The 20,788-nt window shown below is 42.7% G+C and overlaps 1 protein-coding gene and 1 long non-coding RNA gene across 3 annotated transcripts; one reads left to right on the top strand and one right to left on the bottom strand.

The window, feature by feature from the left end:
* Positions 1 to 4,242: 4,242 nt before the first annotated feature.
* PLIN2 (perilipin 2) lies at positions 4,243 to 16,852 on the top strand. 2 transcript variants are annotated; one of them, XM_036434151.2, is made up of 9 exons: positions 4,243 to 4,321; positions 5,803 to 5,857; positions 5,944 to 6,139; positions 7,871 to 7,953; positions 8,493 to 8,778; positions 9,392 to 9,573; positions 10,436 to 10,570; positions 11,235 to 11,525; positions 16,653 to 16,852. In XM_036434151.2, exons 2-9 carry the CDS (start codon positions 5,828 to 5,830, stop codon positions 16,791 to 16,793), a joined length of 1,344 nt encoding a protein of 447 aa, XP_036290044.1. In that variant the 5' UTR covers positions 4,243 to 4,321; positions 5,803 to 5,827; the 3' UTR covers positions 16,794 to 16,852. The 2 variants fall into 2 exon arrangements, with proteins under 2 accessions (XP_036290044.1, XP_036290046.1); XM_036434153.2 differs by lacking the exon at positions 16,653 to 16,852 and having other exon boundaries at positions 4,244 to 4,321; positions 11,235 to 11,741.
* Positions 4,287 to 20,788, bottom strand: LOC118716616. Its single transcript, XR_004987214.2, has 3 exons — positions 20,052 to 20,788; positions 12,745 to 12,748; positions 4,287 to 4,297 (listed from the first exon to the last, which is right to left on the bottom strand). It is a non-coding gene; the product is annotated as an uncharacterized LOC118716616 (long non-coding RNA).

Below are 20,788 nucleotides of genomic sequence, written 5' to 3'. Positions count from 1 at the left end.
ACAAGGCAAGTATTATTTTTTGAAATAAGATAATACAACTGGAAGGAACCCTAGATATGCTCTTACTCCTTTATCTTCCAGGCTCTGAGGCCTATGAGAGTCACTTGTATTTATCACTTAAGAGCAAACGCCATGCAGAAGTGTGCAGCATTAATTGTCATATATGCCTGGTTTGAAGCCACTTACTTGTCTGTGAGCTTAGGGCTGAGGAAGACCTTACAGACATGAAGACCTGAGTCGAACAGAGTGAGCAGAGTTTGCCAGATGGTGTGAGGGTTCAGAACAGTCCTTTCCAAATGGGTCACTGTGGCATGTGAATTCTTTTGAGCAGACAGCAGGCTCATTAGAAACTTTTATATCTCCCTTAAAGAATTTAAATTAGGGACCTTGCCCATAATAAGATTTGTCTCCAGAAATAACTTTAAAAAAATTAAAAAAAAATTAATTTCAGAGAGGAAGGAGAGGGAGAGGGAGAGAGAAACATCAACAATGAGAGAGAATTGGCTGTCTCCTGCACACCCCACACTGGGTATATGCTCTGACTTGGGCATGTGCTCTGACTGGGAATAGAACCATGATTGTATTACTTTTCAACTTTTGTGGAGCTTAAAATATTTCAAAATAAAAGATTGAGGATATTGTATAACAAATAGAGTCCCGGTGCATGAGTTTGTGCACAGGTGAGGTCCCTTGGCCTGGCCAGGGATCGGGACCAAGGGGCTGTCCCTCCCATTCCCGATTGGGGCCAATTGGGGCCAGTTGGTGGAGGGGGAGGGGGAAAGGGGACTGAGGGAGGTTCACCGGCTGAGGTTGGCCGTGGGAGCACACTGACCATTGGAGACAACTCCTGTGTTGATTGTATATCCCCTGGTGGTCAGTGCATGTCATAGCAACAGGCTGACTGGTCGTTTGGTCACTTAGGCTTTTATATATACAGGCAGGCCTCAGGTTACGTGGGACTTGACATATGTCTTTTCCTGGTTACGTAGCTATCTCCCATTTATTTATTTAAAAAAAAAAAGTTCTGTCATTTCGAAAAAAGAGGGGTGGGGGCAATGGAGGCATTTGTAGGTGAAAGGGCAAGAGTCTTATTGCAAAATAGGTCAGATTAGTGAGAAGTAAAAAAACACACACACACACAATTTGGTCTATATGGAGCAACAAAAATTTTCATAGAACGCAAAAATAGTATTGTAATATATTTTTAAAAATTTCAACATAAGTATAATTTACAAATATAATAAATAAATAAAAATTATGTATAGTGGTGTCACTTTCAAGGCCAGCGCTAGACTTTTTGCCTCCACTATAAAATATAAATAATATGAGTACTGTCTGCTAAATTCAAGAAAATTTATGTATTTATGAAATAAATACATAAGTTACTTACCTAAATTATCTGAATAGTTGATTTGTAATGACATCACTTGTTTAACTAGCTTACTAGCACACAGTATGATATGTATCATCTGAGAGACAGTTACAAAATGTTTTTGTCGTTGCCAATCCCAAAAAATGCCATTGTTCATTAAGTCCAAACAATGGTGGTCGAATTCTAACAACTGATCAACAATGCGAACTTTGATAAGCAGTTCTCGATAATCAGTTCTCAACAATTATTTGTTATTATTAAAGTTTAACATTATAAAAATTAAGAAAAATAATATAAAACTCATCCTGACTAAATAGCCACATGGCCACCGAAAACCGTATATTCCCTTCCTGTTCTCCTGCTGTTCTCTAGCTTGTCGTGCATTCTTTCAAAAAATCGGGACTTTTTTAAAATAATACGGGACGCGGGACAAATTGTTAGAAATCAGGACTGTCCTGCCAAAAGCGGGACGTCTGGTCACCTTAGTTAAGGGCATGTAACTTGGTTGCAGACACATCCCCAGTAGGAGGTGTGCAGGAGGCAGCTGATTGATGTCTCTATCCCTCTCTCTTCCTCTCTCTAAAAACTCAATAAAATATATATTTTTTAAAAATGACAACAGCCACACAATAGCCATCTGGTATGAACAAAACAAAATTACACCTCTTTTTTTTTTTTTTTTTCCCCCCAGATTGGCAAAAAATATAAATTCTTTTGGTGTGCCACAGAATTTTAGTAATTAGTGTATATGTGCCATGAGATGAAAAGGATGAAAATTGCTGTCCTAGAGACTATCAAAATCGCCCTGAGGACTTAGGTACCGTTCTTGCCACCAGCTCCACCCTCTCACAGACTCATGAAGATGAGAGCTACAAGTGGAGAATTTGGGGCTTCATCCCCCGTGATGTAACAGAAAAGCAAAAGGACATTGCTCATCCTTTAAAGAGGACAAGTGACTCACAAGTTAAAAAAAAGAGAAAAAGAGGGGTGGGGGCTATGGAGGTGAAAGGGCAAGGGAATTTGTAGGTGAAAGGGCAAGAGTCTATTGCAAAATAGGTCAGATCAGTGAGAAGTAAAACACATGCGCACACACACACACACACACACAAAACCACACCCACCATTCCGTACATTCCTGTGTCTTAGGGCAGAGGTAAAATAATGATAGGCACACCAAACATCTGCTCAGAGCACCAAGAAAGCCAGAGCACCGAAAAGAAAAGAAAAAGGTGGTCATTTGATTGCTTAAAGCATTGAAGCTGTCAGTCACATGGGGGTGAGGGGGGAACAACTTTTTTGGACTTCCCAACATTTATTTGATAGTTTAGTCTCATATTTAATCTTGAGCTACATGGGGAGGGAGAAAGAGAAATGCCGTAATTGTTTTTCTTTGCTGAGAGCCTGCAGATGTAATCTGACACGTTTTTAATGGTCAGTTTGGAGCTTTAAATACGATAAACAGTATCTATGTGCATGCAACATTAGTTGAGTAATTGAGCTGAAGACCTTTGAAGGCTTTTCACAACTCGCTGTCTCCCCTGGCTCTCCATCCCGGAGGCTGGAGGCGGAGGGCTGCCCCCGGGGGTCAGGGACACCTGCGGCCACGTCACCTGGAGGTTCCCCAACACTCACTGGGGCAGAAGTCCCGGAACACCTGCCCCGGTCCCGGCCAGTGGCACAACCTGTTTGCTCAAATAATCAGGTTGAAGTCAGGAATTTTTACACAAGAAAATCCTGAGACTCAGATGTTGATTTAAGTTTCTTTTTAAAAATAAAATAATACATAACCCACCACTTAAAAAAATTAGTCATCTTGCATAACATAGACAGATGTTGGGAGTATTTTGCTGAGAAAACAACAAAAAACAAAACGGGGACCAATCTAAAGTATTCAAGGCCCCATTTGGAAATTCCAATTCAACTTTAAAATGGAAACATATACCCTAGTTGGTTTGGCTCAGCGGCTAGAGCGTTGGCCTGAGGACTGAAGGGCCCGGGGTTAGATTCTGGTGGAGAGCATATACTGTACCCCGGTTTGGGGCTCCATCCTAGTTGGTGTGGGGGAGGCGGAGGGTGCAGGAGGCAGCGGATTAGTGATTCTCTCCCATTATTGATGTTTCTGTCTCTCTCTTCCTCTCTAAAATCAGTAAAAACATTTTTTTTAATGTAATAAAATGGAAACCTGTATGAGGAATTGACTTTCAAGTCCCAAGAACAGTGAACCAAATCTCTGTAGGTCTGGTCACAATTCGGGTTAGAATGTCACAAAACTGGACGTTTTTTGCTTGCTAAAAATGAGTGTGGAATCATTGCTCACTTTTGTTTAAAAACACACTCTTCTATTTTGAGGATCAACGGTAATCAGGGTAGTGTTTACTTGTGTCTCCTCCGTAGTCTTTTGCAAAAAGCCGCACGCGTTTCAGCTCGAGCCCTCCCTCCGGCTGAGCCACCCAACCAGGCCGGCCACCCCCCACCCGGGCCGGCCACCCCTCCCCTGGGCCGGGCACCCCCACCCGGGCCGGGCACCCCTTCCCCGGGCCGGGCACCCCCACCCGGGCCGGGCACCCCCCACCCGGGCCGGCCACCCCTCCCCTGGGCCGGGCACCCCCACCCGGGCCGGGCACCCCTTCCCCGGGCCGGGCACCCCCACCCGGGCCGGGCACCCCCCACCCGGGCCGGGCACCCCTTCCCCGGGCCGGGCACCCCTTCCACCCAGGCGCGGCCCCCCGGCCGGCGGTGGGGGAAGGCGCCGGGTCTCCGCCCAGGGCGCCAGTGGGCGGGGCCGCGGGGCTCGGGTTCGGGCCGCGGGTCACGTGCCGCGGGCGGGGCGGGGCGGGGCCGGCGGGTATTTAATGGGGCGTCCGCGCCCCGCTCTCCCAACGTCCTAGGTGTCGTTGGAGCCCTGAGTGCGTGACTCGTCCGATCCTCGCCTCCTCCCTGCTGTCGTCGGTGGGTGCGCGCCCCTCGGAGACCTGCGGGCTGGCCGGTCCCTCCTCCCCCCACCCCGCGGGCTCTAGGCTGGCCGGCGGGGTGGTGGCCCGGGGTCCCCCCAAGCCTGGGCGCTGGCTGGGAGGGGCCCTGGGCCTGCGCCTTCCGCACTTGCTTTTGTTCCTGGAGTCTTCTTTTCTGCCAGCCACTCGACCTTCTGGGCGTGGTTGCGGGGTAACATTTCTCATCTGTCCCGAAAGGACAGGATTTAAGAGGAATGTATTAGAACTGCGTCTTAAAACCGAGGTGTATGCGGCGCGCCGTGGGTGGGGGGCCGTGGGTGCGGGGCCGTGGGTGCTGGCGCCTCCCTCCGTCTTCGGCGCGGCTCCCCTGTCCTGGTCCGCCTGGGACCCGGGGGTGGGGTGGGGGGGCGGAGGGGGAGCTGAGTGGCCTGGGGGTCGTGGGCAGTGGGCTGTGCAGCTTCTTGCAGCGTCCCAGCCCTGTGGCCGGGCCGTGAGGCAGTTTTGTGCGGGTGTGGGTCGTTGGGAACGCGACATTTTAAAGCTCCTGTAACGTTTCTCAGTTCCCCGGAGCACATCCTTCCTCCTCTGCTTAGTCACCACCAAACTAGTTCTTCTTTACAGGGAAGGAGCGAATCCCCGGCGAAGTGCTCCCACGCGGTCCTGCCTGTCCAAGATGCCTTCCGCTTGAAATCTCTCCTTAGTTTTAACATGGATTTTTATTTATTTATTTAAGTGATTATCACGCTCGTTTTTATTTTATGTATGTCAGAGAGGAAGGAAGAGGGAGAGAGAGAGATAGAAACATCAATGATGAGAGAGAATCATGGATCGGCTGCCTCCTGCACAGCCCCCCCTGGGGATCTAGCCAAGGGCCCTTGATGGGAATCGAACCAGGGACCCTTCAGTCTGCAGGTTAACGCACTATCCACTATGCCAACCCAGCTAGGGCTTAACATGGATTTAAAAAATATATCTATATCTATATCTATATATAATTTCACCGTGAAAGAGAGAAAGAAACATCAATGATGCAAGATAATCATAGATCGGCTGCCTCCTGCACACCCCCTACCCGGCATGTGCCCTGACCACCCTGACCTGGTTCATAGGTAGATGCCCAACCACTGAGCACACTGGCTGGCCTTAACATGTATTTTAACTTAGTTAGCGTTTCTGTGAACAGATATCCCCCACTTCAAAAGGCATTTTTAGTATCCTGCTGAAGAAACGAGACAAAAATATCTGCAACTTCTCCCTGCAGAGCCTGTTTAATATTGGAAGTTCACACAGGACCTCTGAAACTTTGCCCAGTGTTTGCCAGGGGAGAGCTCTCGGAGCTAGAGGGTGGGAAAAAGTACAGAAGACTATGCTTACCTCATCTTGAATTTTTCTCTGCTTGAAATTAGCACGTGCTTGAGTTGGGGAATTGATCTGGGAGAGTCTTATCCTAGTGACCTGAAATAAATTTCTCTTCCACAGATCTCTCCTCTCCCCAGGAAGAAAAATGGTTTCTGTTGCAGTTGACCCACAACCGGTATGAATTTTGGACAGCTGTTTCTTGATTCCTTTCCCTCCCCTTGTGTTTTGGGAAGTTAATCCCCTTCCCCATCTTGATTGCAGAGTGTGGTGACCAGGGTGGCCAACCTGCCCTTGGTGAGCTCCACATACGACCTGGTCTCCTCGGCCTATGTCACTACAAAGGATCAGTATCCTTGCTTGAAGTCTGTGTGTGAGATGGCGGAGAAGGGTGTGAAGACCATCACGTCTGTGGCAGTGATGAGTGCTCAGCCCATCATCCAGAAGCTAGAGCCACAAAGTGAGTTGTGATTCCCACTCCAGATTTAGTCCAAGGGGCCTGTTAGGAGCGAGCCTGGAGCTGGTTTGAATATGGTGAATGCTCCGAGCACACAGAGAATCTTTAGCCTTTCCTGAGGCTTGTACTGCCTTTGTCAATACGCTGCCAGGTGACCCTCTTTGTTATAGAACGTCTGCTTCCTAGCAATGGCAGATGCTCATGATCACTTTATTTATTTATTATTATTTATTTTAAAAACATTTTTATTTATTTCAGAGAGGAAGGGAGAGGGAGATAGAAACATCAATGAGGAGAGAGAATCATTGATTGGCTGCTTCCTGCATGCCCCTACTTGGGAATGAGCCCGAAACCTGGTCATGCACCCTTAACCCGAATGGAACTGGGGACCCTTCACTCCGCAGGCTGACGCTCTACCCACTGAGCAAACTGGCTGGGACTCATGATAAATTTTTAAAAATCCTCCACACATGCTTCTGTGTTGGCAACTGAGGTCACAAGAAGAGCCAGTTTGTCAGTTGAAATTAACTTCTTTGGGACCTGACAGTGTACATGAACTGCTTTAAAAATAAATAATAACATCTTTTTGACATATAATTAACGACCATACAATTCACCCACTTAACATATATTGTCAATGTTTTTTTAGTATATTTACAGAGTAATGTAAGCATCACCTCCATAAATTTTAGGACATTTTTATCACCCCAAAAAGGAATCTTATGCCAGTTTCTGTTTGGATGATGAAAAAGTTCTGGGAATGATAGGTGTGATAGTTGCACATTATATTAGTGTTTCATTCCTTTTTGTTGTGGAATAATATCCCATTGTGTGATTAGATAAAATATTTATTAAATAATAAATATTTATTATTTATTTTTAAAACATTTTTTAAATTCATCAGTCGATGGGCATTTGGGTGCTTTTGCTTTTTGGCGGTAAGAATAATGCTACTGTGAACATTTGTGTGTAAGTTTTTGTGTGGGCACATGTTCTCAGTTTTCTTGGGCTATCAATATACCTGGGAGTGGTATTGCTAGGTCATTAACTATTTCAGCTTTTGAGAAACTGCCAGGCTGTTTTCCAAAATGGCTTATAATTTTGTTTTCCCACTAATAGTATATTAAGATTTTCCACATGAACCCTTTTGAATGAAATCATTCCCCCAAATGGTTAAGTCATGAGCTTTCTGGAATATAAAGAACCTTTAGAGACCAGTTTTCCAGCTCTGCTACTTCCCAAATGAATTTAGGACTAGCGCTTGGCTTGGTCATCATTAGAGGGAAGGTTGGACTAAAATCTAGGCCTTACTAAGGAGATCCAGAGTGCTGTCAGCATACCACTCTCCATTGCCACATACTGAATTAAGTGTAGGTAGTGTTAAACCAGCATGGCAATGCTGATTTTGAGAGTTCTCAGAATGAGGGTTCAGGTGAAGCCTGGCTCCTCTGGGCTCTAATCTCAGGAGCCAGGGGATGAGGAAGAAACTTCTTAGCCAGCTTCCTCCCTGGCTTGCCTGCTGCTCTCCCACCCCCTTATTTCCCTGTCAGTAGGAGAACTTGCCAGCTTCCCGAGCCTCTTCCTGTCTGAGCTGGAGACATTGGCAATGCATAGTGTGATAAATGAAGATCAGTGATTTTGCTTTTTTTATAACTAAATGTTTATGGTATAATAATATGTATTCATTCTATACATACACTAATAACATTTTCCCCATTTGTGATCTTTTTTTAGTTGCTGTTGCCAATAACTATGCCTGTATGGGACTAGACAGGATTGAGGAGAAACTGCCTATACTGAATCAGCCAACAAAGCAGGTGAGCTTGGGACAAGAGTGTTGAGGCTTTACATCTCATATTTTCATGTTCTATTTGTTTAGCATAACTGGTTCCCATGTGGTGTTCGGTAAATGCACAGGTGATATATAGAAGCTTTCTCCTTGGTGTCTGAGAACATATCCAATAAGATGAAGAAACAGGCACATCTGCCTGTAACATATTGACAAATTTTTAAACTTTGCTTTTAGTTTCTTTTTTTTAAAATATATTTTTATTGATTTAAAAAAAAAAAAAGGGAGAGGGAGAGAGAGAAACATCAATGATGAGAGAGAATCATTGATCAGCTACCTTCTGCGTACTCCCTTCTAGGGAAGAAGCCTGCAATGAGGGCATGTTCCCGGACCGGGAATGAAACTGTGACCTCCTGGTTCATAGGTCAATATTCAACCAATGAGCTACACTAGCTGGTCTCCTAGTCCTTCTTTAACTCTTCAACTATGCTGCCTTAGTTAAAACCTTAAATATCTATTCATGTCCTTGTTTCTCATCAGCCAAGTGCTCTCCTTTTCCGTGCGTAGGTTGTTGCCAATGCCAGAGGTGCAGTGACTGGGGCGAAAGATGCTGTGACGACCACCGTGACTGGAGCCAAGGATTCCGTGACCAGCACGATCACCGGGGTGGTGGACAAGACCAAAGAAGCCGTTACAGGCAGTGTGGAGAAGACCAAGTCTGTGGTGAATGACAGCATTAACACGGTCATGGGCAGTCGGATGATGCAGCTGGTGAGCAGTGGAGTGGAAAATGCGCTCAGCACATCAGAGCTGCTGGTAGACCAGTACCTCCCTCTCACCGAGGAAGAACTAGGTAAATGTTTTTGTGTCTTGAAATAGTGTTGCCTACCTTAAATCAGCTTCACCGAGATATACTTTATACACCAAAAAATTCACCTTTTTCATACTAAATTTACAGCTGCACAACCATCACCTCAGTTTAGTTTTAGAACATTTCTGTCATCCCAAAAGATCCTCATGCCTGAATCTCCCTCAGACAACCACTACTCTTTCTGTCTTTGTAGATGTTCTTTCTTAAAACAATATTAAGTTTTACATTGAATTTTACTTAGTAAGTTTTGAAACTTGAAGAGAAGTTAACCTAGAGAAATATATTCTAAAAATGGATAGTTTTTAATGGGCTGCTTTACAGAATCATTAAACATTTAGTGGCTACTGTCTGCCAGGTACTGTGTTGCCCAAGAAGCTCACAGAGACATGTGTAGATGAACCTTCAGATGCAGTGATATGTTCTGGGTAGCCTAGCAGTAGACATGATTTGTCTTGGGAAAAGGAGTGCATAATTGCTGGTGGGTGGGTTGAAGCGCCAAAATCAAGATCCAGATTAAGAGTCCAGGCCTTGTCACTTAGAGCTGTGATCCCTTATGTTTTTTTGTTTGTTTGTTTTTTCCCCTTTCTAACTTCAGAAAAAGAAGCCAAAAAGGTGGAAGGATTTGAGTCTGTTCAGAAGCCAAGTTATTACGTTAGGCTGGGATCGCTGTCTACCAAGCTCCGTGCACGCGCCTACCAGCAGGCTCTGGGCAGGGTGAAGGAAGCTAAGCAAAAAAGCCAGGAGACCATTTCCCAGCTCCATTCCACCGTTAACCTGGTGGGTAAAAGCTCATTTAAAGGTAGCTGGAGTGAGTTGATTTATCTCAAGGGATGAGAGTCAATGCAATTATGAAATCCAAGAATTTTAAACTTTACCCTATGAACAACCCAATAGAAACATGGGCAGAGAGTATACAGAAACTCACAGAACAGGAAGTATAAGTAGCTGAAATATCTGAAGTGATGCTAATCGTACTCCAAGGGGTCAAATGACAGATGCCTCTCTTTTGCGAACACACGGGCAGAGTGTGATGCTGTGGGCAGGGGTGCAGAGAAAGAGGTGTACTTGTGGACTTCTGGAGGATTTGGGGGACAGTTCTCAGCAGTTTTATAAGCGCACCTGTTCCTCTGCAGTTTTCCTTGTAGAAATTGATCCTAAAGCTATGTATGTTTAGAGTTGCTGAAGGTTATAAACACTGCATGGCAACTAATAGGGAACTAATTAAATTGATATATCACAAAAGAGTATTGTGTAGCCATTGAAGATTGCCAAGTCCCAGAACAGTATGTACTGCACTGCCATTCTTGGGAAGGGAAATGATGGCTGACAACAGGGAAGGGGAAGTTTGAATTCCTTTTTTATAATTTTTCCTTATACTTTACACATTAATGTCACATTTCAGTTGCCTTACCTATGCTAAACTGGAGGAAAATATGGAGACAGTGGCTTAATAGCTTAAGTAGAGGCAGTAAAGAAGTTCGATTGCTCGATAATAAATAACAATGAGGGCAGGGATTGCTGTCCTTAAATTCTTATGGATATTCCTGGTTTTTATGTTCTATGATTTACACCGTAGATCTGAGAACAGACTGACACGAGTGTCTGACTGGTTCCTTGGTTTTATCTCAATGTGTTCTAGATTGAATTTGCCAGAGAGAATGTGCAGTGTGCCAACCAGAGGATTCAGGATGCTCACGATAAGTTCTTTCTCTCCTGGGTGGAGTGGAAGAAAAGCATCGGCTATGATGACACCGATGAATCCCACTGTGCTGAGGTAAGTCATCCACAATCCTTTAAGAATTAAAAGTTCTACCAGACTTTTATTATTCAAAATTTCCCCTTATTCCTCTTAGAATACTCTTTTCCAGCAAAAGTTTGAAAAGCAAAGCAAAGTTGCATGACAAAAAAGCAGAACTGCGTAACTTGAATAACCTACAGCTATTGCTGTAGTGGGATACAGCTAAATAAGAACATGGGCCTTAACCTCAGTGCTGACTAAGAGGGGATGCTGGCATTTTTAGGTGGTGGTGTTTCTGACAGCATAGAAACAGGAACTATGAAACTATGAGACTATAAAAAAAAGTACCTAAGTTGGTCTTGGAGTGAGGGTGGTGAGTCAGATGACTTTCTGGAGGAGGTGCATGCCAAGCAGGGACTGAACGGGGGAATAAACTAGGTGAAAGGGCAGTGAGGGGACTAATGTTTCAGACAGAAGAATTAGCATGTTGCAATACCTAAAAGTGGTTCTTCAGGTTCCCAAAGCTGGTATGCATGTGTAGAAATGTGACTAAAAACACTGCTGCACTCAGGGTTGTTATGAGGATTTTGAAAAGTTGAGGAATCCATGTGTGTGGTGGACACATAACTTACGGTTATTGCATGAGTTCATACATAGCGCTGTTGGGTCCCTGCTAATTTTAAACTTGTTTTATTTTTAGCACATTGAGTCACGTACTCTTGCTATTGCACGAAACCTGACTCAGCAGCTGCAGACCACGTGCTCCACCCTCCTGTCCAACGTCCAAGGGTTACCACAGAACATCCAAGACCAGGCCAGTCACTTGGGGGAGATGGCTGGCGACATCTACTCAGTGTTCCGCAATGCGTCCTCCTTCACAGAAGTGTCCGACGGCTTCCTCACTTCTAGCAAGGGGCAGCTGCAGAAAATGAAGGAGTCTTTAGATAATGTGATGGATTATCTTGTTAACAACACCCCCCTCAACTGGCTGGTAGGTCCCTTTTATCCTCAGATAATCGAGTCTCAGAATGCTCAGCATCGTGTTGCAGAGAAGGACACAGCCAGCCAGCAAGCCCAGCAACCTGAGCACAAAACACAGTAATCCTGTCCCTGTCACCAGCGCATGGTGCGGCCAGCCAGATGACATCTTCTGTTATGTTGCAATTAACCTGCTAGACAACTACATTTTGGGGAAACAGCTAGCTAGGAAAAAAGGGCCTCTTCATTGTTGTCTGTTAAGATCTGGATTAAGATCTTGAAAGTTTTTGGCCTTAGCAAATGAGTCATTCTGTTTACCTGGCTGGTAAGAAAAGAAATGATAGGTCAGAGCCTAGTCAGAGGTCACAAAAAGTTACACTGCATTTATGGTCTCATTCTGTTGCCACTGTTGCTGTCTGTCTGTACTGAATAAAAACACCTTCCCGTGGGTTGGCGTGTGAACTGGCGTCTGCTCCCGTTTGATCTGAGCAGGCCTCCTCATTGTTTTGTCTCACAATGCATGCTTGTACTTTAGTTTTTTTTTAACTTTTCATAAAGGGATGTCTCCTGTGAGTTCAATAAAATTCACTGCAGAATAGATCAGTTTTATGCTGTGTGTGTCCCATGTGCTTTGTATGTTGCTTTCGCAGAGCAGCTTGGCCTTGCATGACAGGGTTATTCATACACATACATGAATTCCAATTGGCCTGTTAGAGGGAATTTGGAAGTGGGATAACACTGGCTGACTAATATCAAAAATGGAATGTTGGATGATAGGTTTTAAACAAGTGAAAAGCTAATGGGCATTTAAGAATTTTATTGGGTGACATTGCCTTCATTTGCCCATTTACTGGACGCTTGAGATTACTTAACTAGTCATTAATCTCTTAGCCTTAGTTTTCCCATCTGTCATAAAATTAATGATGCCTTCCCAGATGGAAGTGAAGTGTTTGAAGATGGGTTGTCTTTTTCTATTTTTGCACTAAAGGTGTGGGGATAACCATCTGTGGGACAGTGACATGTAATATCTTGCTAGTTTGGGTGCGAGTATATACTATGAGGTCATGATTAGTCAAATATTTCTATTTTGTTAAGGCATGATAGATATTGAAAGACTAAAAAAATGAAAAGGGGAAAACTAAAGTTTGGTTTGCCCGAGCTATCTCTTTGTCATTCAGCTCATGGAGGTGGTAGTGAGGGAAGGAAGAAGGAGCAGGGAGATATCTGTGCACTTACCTATCCGGTGTGGGGGAGGGCAAGGAGGGCCTCTTCATGGACTTGGGTGTGGGTCAGTGGGGCCTTACCCAGTTTCGGGGTGACCGAGCACTGAGGCCTGCATAGTGAGGATCTTGTAAGATATCCCTGCTCTGTAAACCAAAGTACTTCTTATTATGTCTCAGGGCAACACCTTTATGCTCTAGGTGTCCACCTTCCCAGCAGATATCTTATGATCCCACAGTAACCATATGGTAAAGAAAAGATACTGAATCAGCCCACTGTTGAGTAACTAAGTTACTAGTCTAAAGGTAATAGCATCTGTTCAGAGAGAAGTCTCTACAGGCATAAGATCAGCTTAAGCTAAAGACATGTTTTATGGTGTCTTCTCTGTTCTCCTTGCCTACCTTTTGAAATTCTGATGTCGCTCTCCCATGTTTTAGAAGTTACTGATTCCTGGAAGAAATGCTGTCAAGTGGGATAGGCCCAGGTCATGTTTTATGGCTGGTGAGGGATGAAGACTTCTTAAAAAAAAAAAAAAAAAAAAAAAAAATATATATATATATATATATATATATATATATATATATATATATATATATATTTTTTTTTTCCCCCCTTTCTTGGATGAAACTTTTTTTTTTTTAATCCTCACCTGAGGGCATGTTCTTTTTTAATTTTTTAAATTTATTGTTGAAAGTATTATAGATGCCCTCTTTTCCTCCCCCCCATTGACTCTCTCCCCACTACTCCCCCTTAGCCTGCCCCAGGCCTTCACCACACTAGTGTCTGTGTCCATGCTCTCCCCTGCCAGCCTGATCACCCCTAACCAACTCTGCCTCGGCCCCGCCACCATGACTTTGTCCAGAAGGATGTGTGGAAGGTCTCCTGGTCTAATTAGCATATCACTCTTTTATTAATATAGATGATTCAAATACATAGGTTTAGCATTGACTAGTTCATTGCTATTCAATGGGTAGCAAGAATCACTTGCATTGTGTCGTGATTAGTGACAACTCTTTTTCTAGCCTGAGAGTTCTAACTACTTCCACAGATTCTTTTTAGCCAATGGTATAAGAGCGTGTTCCTACTGTAGGGCAGGGGTGTGCCCTCTCTCAAACTGTATCAAATTGTTCAAGTGAAGGGTAAAGAGAGAGTAAAGCAGAATCATGATGTTACTAATTCTCTAACTGCAGGCACATAATCAAGCTATAAATGCAAACTATTATGAAGGGTGATAGCCAGGAACATAGGAATTCTTTTTATACAAACAAAAATTTTACTTTTTCTTTATTTTTAAAAATATATTTTTATTGATTTCAGAGAGGAAGGGAAAGGATGAGAGAGATTTAAACATCAATGATGAGAGAGAATAATTGACTAGGTGCCTTTTGCATGCCCCCTATTGGAGATCAAGTTCACAACCAGGGCATGTGCCTTTGAACAGAGTTGAACCTGGGACCCTTCAATCTGATGCTCTATCCACTGAGCCAAACTGGCTAGGGCATACTTTTTCTTTTCATTATTTCTTCTATAATTATTCTTTATTTCAAAATAAATCATCATTCTGTGTGATGTTACCAGCGTTGCTAGCAAGTTAAATTCCAAAAATGATGTTTTTATTTCTGTATTAGTCTCACCAATCCAGGGCCCCAGGTCACCACTAGTTTAACTTCATGCAAATTACAAGATGGTATGTTATCCTCAATGCATGTAGTGCCACCTTCTGGAAAGTCATAGTAAATATGCGAACCAATGAAGTCTGTGACAGGAAAGGTGCCCTCTGTGGTTGTATGGAGAACAACCTGCAAAAGGTACCCAGGGTCCAGGGAGTCCTAGCAAGGTCACCTGATTTTCTTGAAAAGAATGTATTGCTGGTTTCCTGTCCTTTTCAGAGAGGGACTATGATTATCTCATTAGTTTCATAATAAGCATCTGAGTTTGGCCTCCATCACGGATGGGCATTCACAGCAAGCGACTCCTACACTCCTTTGGTATTGGTTCAGGTCAATGAAAAAGGGATCTATTTTATAAATCTGAGAGGATTTCTGCCACATTTCTGAAAACCCCGTGACGATTGTCAGGCACAACCACTACATTTTATTTTATTTATTTTTTAATGTATCTTATTGATTTTTTTACAGAGAGGAAGAGAGAGGGATAGAGAGTTAGAAACATTGATGAGAGAGAATCATTGATGAGCTGCCTCTTGCACAACCCCTACTGAGGATGTGCCTGCAACCAAGGTACATGCCCTTGACTGGAATCGAGCCTGGGACCCTTCAGTCAGCAGGCTGGCTGACGCTCTATCCATTGAGCCAAACCGGTTTCGGCTACATTTTAAACTTACCATGGAAACTTGGTAGGCTGTGACTATCTCTAAGCTGCTCCGTTTCCCCCTTTTTCCTCCACTGGCTTTGAATTTGAGGGAAATGAGACACTTAGAATCATTCTGATTATATGGAAGGTGAATTATTCATATGTCTCTCCTAAATCATCTCGGGGTGGAGGTACATTTTTTGTGGTGGTGATGGAAACTTTTCTCCTGTAGGTGTGGAATTTCCAAGCTTTGCAATTGCAGAACTCTATTTTAGGTCAACAGTTACTTGGCCTATAGGTGACTGTGAAGGTTTGTATGTGTGGTGGCATTTAAGGAACTTATGAGAAAAGCTAGTGTTTATTGAACACCTTTTGTAAGCCAGGTTCATAGTACCTTTATTCACCTTCAATCCACTCAGCTATTTGCCTCACTTGAGAGGTGGGGAAAGAAGTAGAAAAGAGATACGGGGCCGGGTGGAAATTTAGCACAATGTCTTACTGGTGTCGAAGTGTGTGTATTTTTTCTGTTCTAGCCTCTAGGCCTTTGCTAGGAGAAAACCACAGCTTGCTTTCTTGTCTGGAGCCCAGAAAATCCCTCTGCTCATAGCTTCTTGTGTTGTAGCTTCCTGTTGTATTTTGCATTTATTTAAAAACAAAGTGATATGGGATGTTAAAATATACATTTATTGGAGAGCTTTTAACCTAAAAAGACTAAAACTACATTTGTTGACCTGCCTCGCTGGATGCTCTGGATCCATTAGTGTAAATATTGCTCACTTCTGTGGATGTTGGGTTGGATATCATCCTTGCAAAACGAACATTCACGAGTAGCTAGAATGCAGTTTGATCTCTCCAAAGTGAAAGCCTCAGGAACAAATGGTGGACGTTTGTACCTCAGACCAGACAATCCTCTGAGCACATGGGAAAAGTGCAGTAAAGCCACAGCCAGATAAGGGGTCCCAATGACCAAAGCAAGATTCCTTGTGTGTGTGTGTGTGTGTGTGTGTGTGTGTGTTTTGTTTTTGTTTTACTATTTTAGAAATTGTAATTTTTCTCACTATTTTGATGCATAGCATCAAATTTACCATTTTAGCCTGGCCAGTGTTGCTCAGTGGTTGAGCATCAATGTATGAATTAGAAGTCACAGTTTGATTCCTGATCAGGGCACCTGCCTGGGTTGCAGGCTTGATCCCCAGTAGGGGATGTACAGGAGGCATCCGATCAAGGATTTTCTCTCATCATTGATGTTTCTATGTCTCTCTCTCCCTTGTCCTTTGTCTCTGAAATCAATAAAAATATATATTTTTAAAAAGAATAATAGTTTAATAGATGAAAAACCAGAAATGCTTTATATCTCATATTTTCAAAAAGCTTTCATTTAATAAGTCCACTACTGGTCAAGTTCCTTTAAAGAGAAGTATCCTAAGTACTTCTTATAATATGAGTGAATTTGGGAAATAAGACTACATCACCTTGTCAGAAAACACAACTATGGACAAAGTAAGATTCATCCACATGTACTAAGTAATGTCTCCATGAACTCATCTGAACCTAACAGCTTACTTCATTAGTGTTCATTTTACTACCCAAGATTCTTTTTTTACAGGCATTTGATTTTACTATCATAGACTTGGCATCGGAGACTGATGAAATTCCAGATATTATAGCTTTGGAAGAAGAGGAAGGATCAAATCATTCACACGCTAATAACCCTGACTCCTCTCAGGGAGAAATGTTGAAAAACTAACAAGAAAATATTTCTTTATCTGAAGACAAAATTTGTGTCATATTAAACTTCATGTTTGCTTATGTATTTATCCCTGTGGCTTTGGAGATTAATCTTTTGGGGATTAGTCTATTTTTTTATTATTATTATAGGGCTTAATTGTAATGAAACCTGGATCTAAACTTTTATGAGATTCTAGTCTGTATCATATATCATTTAATAGAAACCTATGAAGTTTAATTATTAAAATGCCTGCAATAAAAAAAACACACAAAAAGATAAAAGAAAAAAAAATGCCTGCAATAAAAATTGGTATAATCAGGAATTGTTGTGTGTGTGTGTTTGTATTAATAGAGTGAACATTTTTTGTGTGTATGTGTTTTGTTTTGTTTTGCCTCCCAGTATTCATTTCTGCTTCTTTTGGTATCAGAAATTTTGTATCTTTTTTAAAAAAAATGTTTTTATTGGTTTTAGAGAGAAAGTGAGAGAAACATTGAAGTGAGAGAAACATTGATCAGCTGCTTCCTGCACGCCTCCCCCCCCCCCCCCCCCCCGGGGATTGAGCCTGCAACCCGGGCATGTACCCTGACCGGGAATCAAACATGACCTCTATCAGGGGTCTTCAAACTACGGCCCGCGGGCCACATGCGGCCCGCAGAGGAGTCTGATCCGGCCCGCCAGGTTTTTTGGGCAGCGAGCGCAGCCGAGGTGTTACAGTAGGAATTAGTAGTTCATATAGTCCGGCCCTCCAGCTCTCTGAGGGACCGTGATCTGGCCCCCACTTTAAAAAGTTTGAGGACGCCTGCTAGGTGCACAGGATGATGTCCAACCAACTGAGCCATACTGGCCAGGCCAGAATCTTTGTACCTTTTGGATTGGGAGAGGGTGCCTCAGTCAAGTGTTTTTGCTTTTCCCTAGCCTAGGTGTGGGCACATGACTGGAAACAGGTCAACTGGGAGAAAGCATATCATGATTGGTAAAGATTTATGAACTTTTAATTAGACTCAGCATTCTAATCTTGGCTCTGCCACTTAGTAGTTTAGTGACCTTAAACAAGTTACTTAATTCCTGTGTACCTCAATTTCCTCATCTGTAAAATGGGAATAATAGTAGGTTTATCATAAAGAATCAAAAATCAATTGAAATTTGTAAAAACAAAACAAACAAACAAACAAAAAAACTCAGAGCAGCCCTGACTGGTTTGGCTCAATGGATAGAGCATTGGCCTGTGGACTGAAAGGTCCCAGGTTTGATTCTGGTCAAGGGCATGTACCTTGGTTGCAGGAAGAAGACAGCTGATCAGTGTTTCTCTGTCTTCGATGTTTCTAACTATTACTCTCCCTTCCTCTCTGTAAAAAATCAATAAAATATATTTTTTAAAAAATAAAAAGCCACCCCAGAGCAATGGCTGACATAAAGCAGCATTACTTAAGTATTAGTTAAGTAAACTGTAGAAACAATGGCCAACCAAGAAGCAATAAGCATCCCTAGTGTCCAGGTTGTAGTTTAAAAAAAAAATTATATATATATATGTCCTTATTGATTTTTAGAGAGAAGAAAGAAGGAAAGGGATAGAGACATTGATTCACTACCCACAGCATGGCCCCTACTGGGGAATAAGCCCACAATCTGGGCATGTGCACTAACTCGGTATTGAACTGGTAATCTCTTGATTCATAGTTTGACGCTCAACCACTAAGCCACATCAGCCAGGCCAGGTTGTAGTTTCAAAATACCTTTTCCCACTAAAAGAAATCAGCGCTTCTTGGAGAAATGGCTGATTCCATGTCTGAAGAAATGTACAAAGTGAGCTTTGAGCTTTTTGTTATTGCAGATAGCAAGGAAGCCAAGTTGAAGAGATTCCCATTGACCAAAGATGAGCAATCTTGAACTTCTATAAAGAAATAATTTCAATAGCTTGAACCCCATCAAATATGAACCCCACATAATCTTCAAATATTCAATCTAATTGGTCACCTTCAGGGGAGGATAACAAACCAATTCTTAATACTGGTAACTAAAAGAAAAGAATAAAGAATTTAGCCTTCTTTATATATTTACCACTAGGTAAACAAATGGAAAATGAGGGAAAATTTCTGTCATAAAAGTATTGCCGCTAACAAATGAAAAATAAATGATACTGTAGTCAGTTTGAGGTGCTACAACAAATTACCTTAGACCAAGTGGTTTAAACAAAAAACATTTATAGCTCATAGTTCTGGAGGCTGGAAGCTTGAGATCAGGGTGCCATAATGGTCGGCTTTTGGTGAGGGCCCCTTTTCAGTCAACTTCTCTTTCTAGCCTCATATGGTGGGAAGAGCAAGGAAGGATACTGACTTGTGACTCTTATGAGGGCAGCAATCCCATTAATGAGGATTCCACCCTTGTGATCTCATCTAATCCTAAATACCTCCGAACTTTTAATACAATAATATTTGGGTTCTAACACATTAATTTGGGACATGGGCACAAGTATGCAGTCCATGACAAATGACAAATTAAAATTGCATCATTTTGCAATTCCCAGTGAATTAAGGTATTTATTAGAAAAATATTTTTAGTGATTTCAGAGAGGAAGGGAGAAAAACAGAAACATCCATCAATGATGAGAGAATCATGGATCAGCTGCCTCTTGCACGCCCCCTACTGGGGATCTAGCCAGAAATCTGGGATGTGCCCTGATGGAAATCTAACCTGGGATCCTTCAGTCAGCAGGCTGACACTCTATCCACTGAGCCAAACTAGCTAGGGTGTCGGGATTTTGATGGGGATTGCACCATCACCTAATCTTGCCAAAGGCATCATAGATGAGTATGAACAATCTCTGGATCCAGGTTCCAATTTGAAAATGTGGAGGACAGAGAGAGAGAGTGGGACATGTTGAACTGCACTTTGAGGATGCTCTCTTATTATTAAATTATTAGAACAAACCAACAAACCTTGGAAAGACAAAAAACAAAAGCCAAGACGAATATAAAAAGAGCAAGACTAAATTATAGTGTGTAGGGAAGCACACTGGGACGGTAAAACTACAAGACAAGGAAAGTAAGCGATTTCTACAGAACTGACAATAATGGTTACTTTTTGGCAGAGGGACTGGAGTTTTATTTTGTCAACGTAAGGAATGTCCAAACCTGGAGAGACTTTTTATGAGTTTGAGATAAAGTGATAACATTGCTGGAAAGCAAGATCGAAAAGACTTAGGAGAGTGACAGTTTGTGTTTTTTTGGATTTGATCTTTATTGAGCTTATCCACCAGAGTGGAAATAATGTCTGTACAAAACCAAATGTTTGTTACTGTAACTTCTGCATCACAATTAAAATCCAAACAGTTTTTTAAAAACAGTCAACTCAGTCAAAACCCACTACTTCAGAATCAATAGCTTCTTTGAAGCCACAGTAACACTTAGATATTGTTAAGACTCGAACGCAGAAATTTGGTTGGTTGGAAAGCTAATTAAACTTCCAACATGCTCAAATAGAATTACAAAAAGGCAAAATTGTGTTTTTCACAGAGATACAGTCCACTGGAATCACCAACACTTGGACAGCTGTTAAGAGTATTTAGAGTCCTGAGATAATATGAAATCCAGGCATCCTAAGTAGTTACTTTTATATATCTGGAATTAAGGAGGGAACCTAAAGAAGATTACACGAAGGTGGGGGAAAAAGGAAGGCCGGGAAATCCCTATGATTGGATTACTGAGTAGTTAAGAGGTGTGCTTTGTCCATGGTAGTAGCATTTCTGAGGGCGCCTGAAAAGGTGGCCTTTTAAAGGGGTGTTAACCTAGCCTAGACCTAGGCTCAGAGGTTAGGTGACTTGTTCAGGGTCACAAAGCCAGTGAGAATAGCTGAGGATGGAACCCAGTGCTTTTTTTCACTCCTAGGGGCCACACAGTCCAGCGCCTCCAGCTTCCATCCGAGGAACTAGGTCTACAGGCACAAAAGGAGCCCCAAACAAAGCCTTGTGTTCATAAAGCGCGAAGCGGAAAAGCTGCTGAAGAGACCTATTGCGA

This window comes from Pipistrellus kuhlii, unplaced genomic scaffold (genome assembly GCF_014108245.1).
Source record: "Pipistrellus kuhlii isolate mPipKuh1 unplaced genomic scaffold, mPipKuh1.p scaffold_m20_p_12, whole genome shotgun sequence".
NCBI classification, from domain to species: domain Eukaryota; kingdom Metazoa; phylum Chordata; class Mammalia; order Chiroptera; family Vespertilionidae; genus Pipistrellus; species Pipistrellus kuhlii.
This window is presented reverse-complemented; position numbering and strand designations above follow the sequence as displayed.

Coding starts and splice junctions, on each gene's coding strand:
- PLIN2 (XM_036434151.2), top strand. CDS start 5,828: ATGGTTTCTGTTGCAGTTGACCCACAACCG. Junction 10,571..11,234: donor ATGAATCCCACTGTGCTGAG/GTAAGTCATCCA, acceptor TTTTATTTTTAG/CACATTGAGTCACGTACTCT. Junction 11,526..16,652: donor ACACCCCCCTCAACTGGCTG/GTAGGTCCCTTT, acceptor CTTTTTTTACAG/GCATTTGATTTTACTATCAT.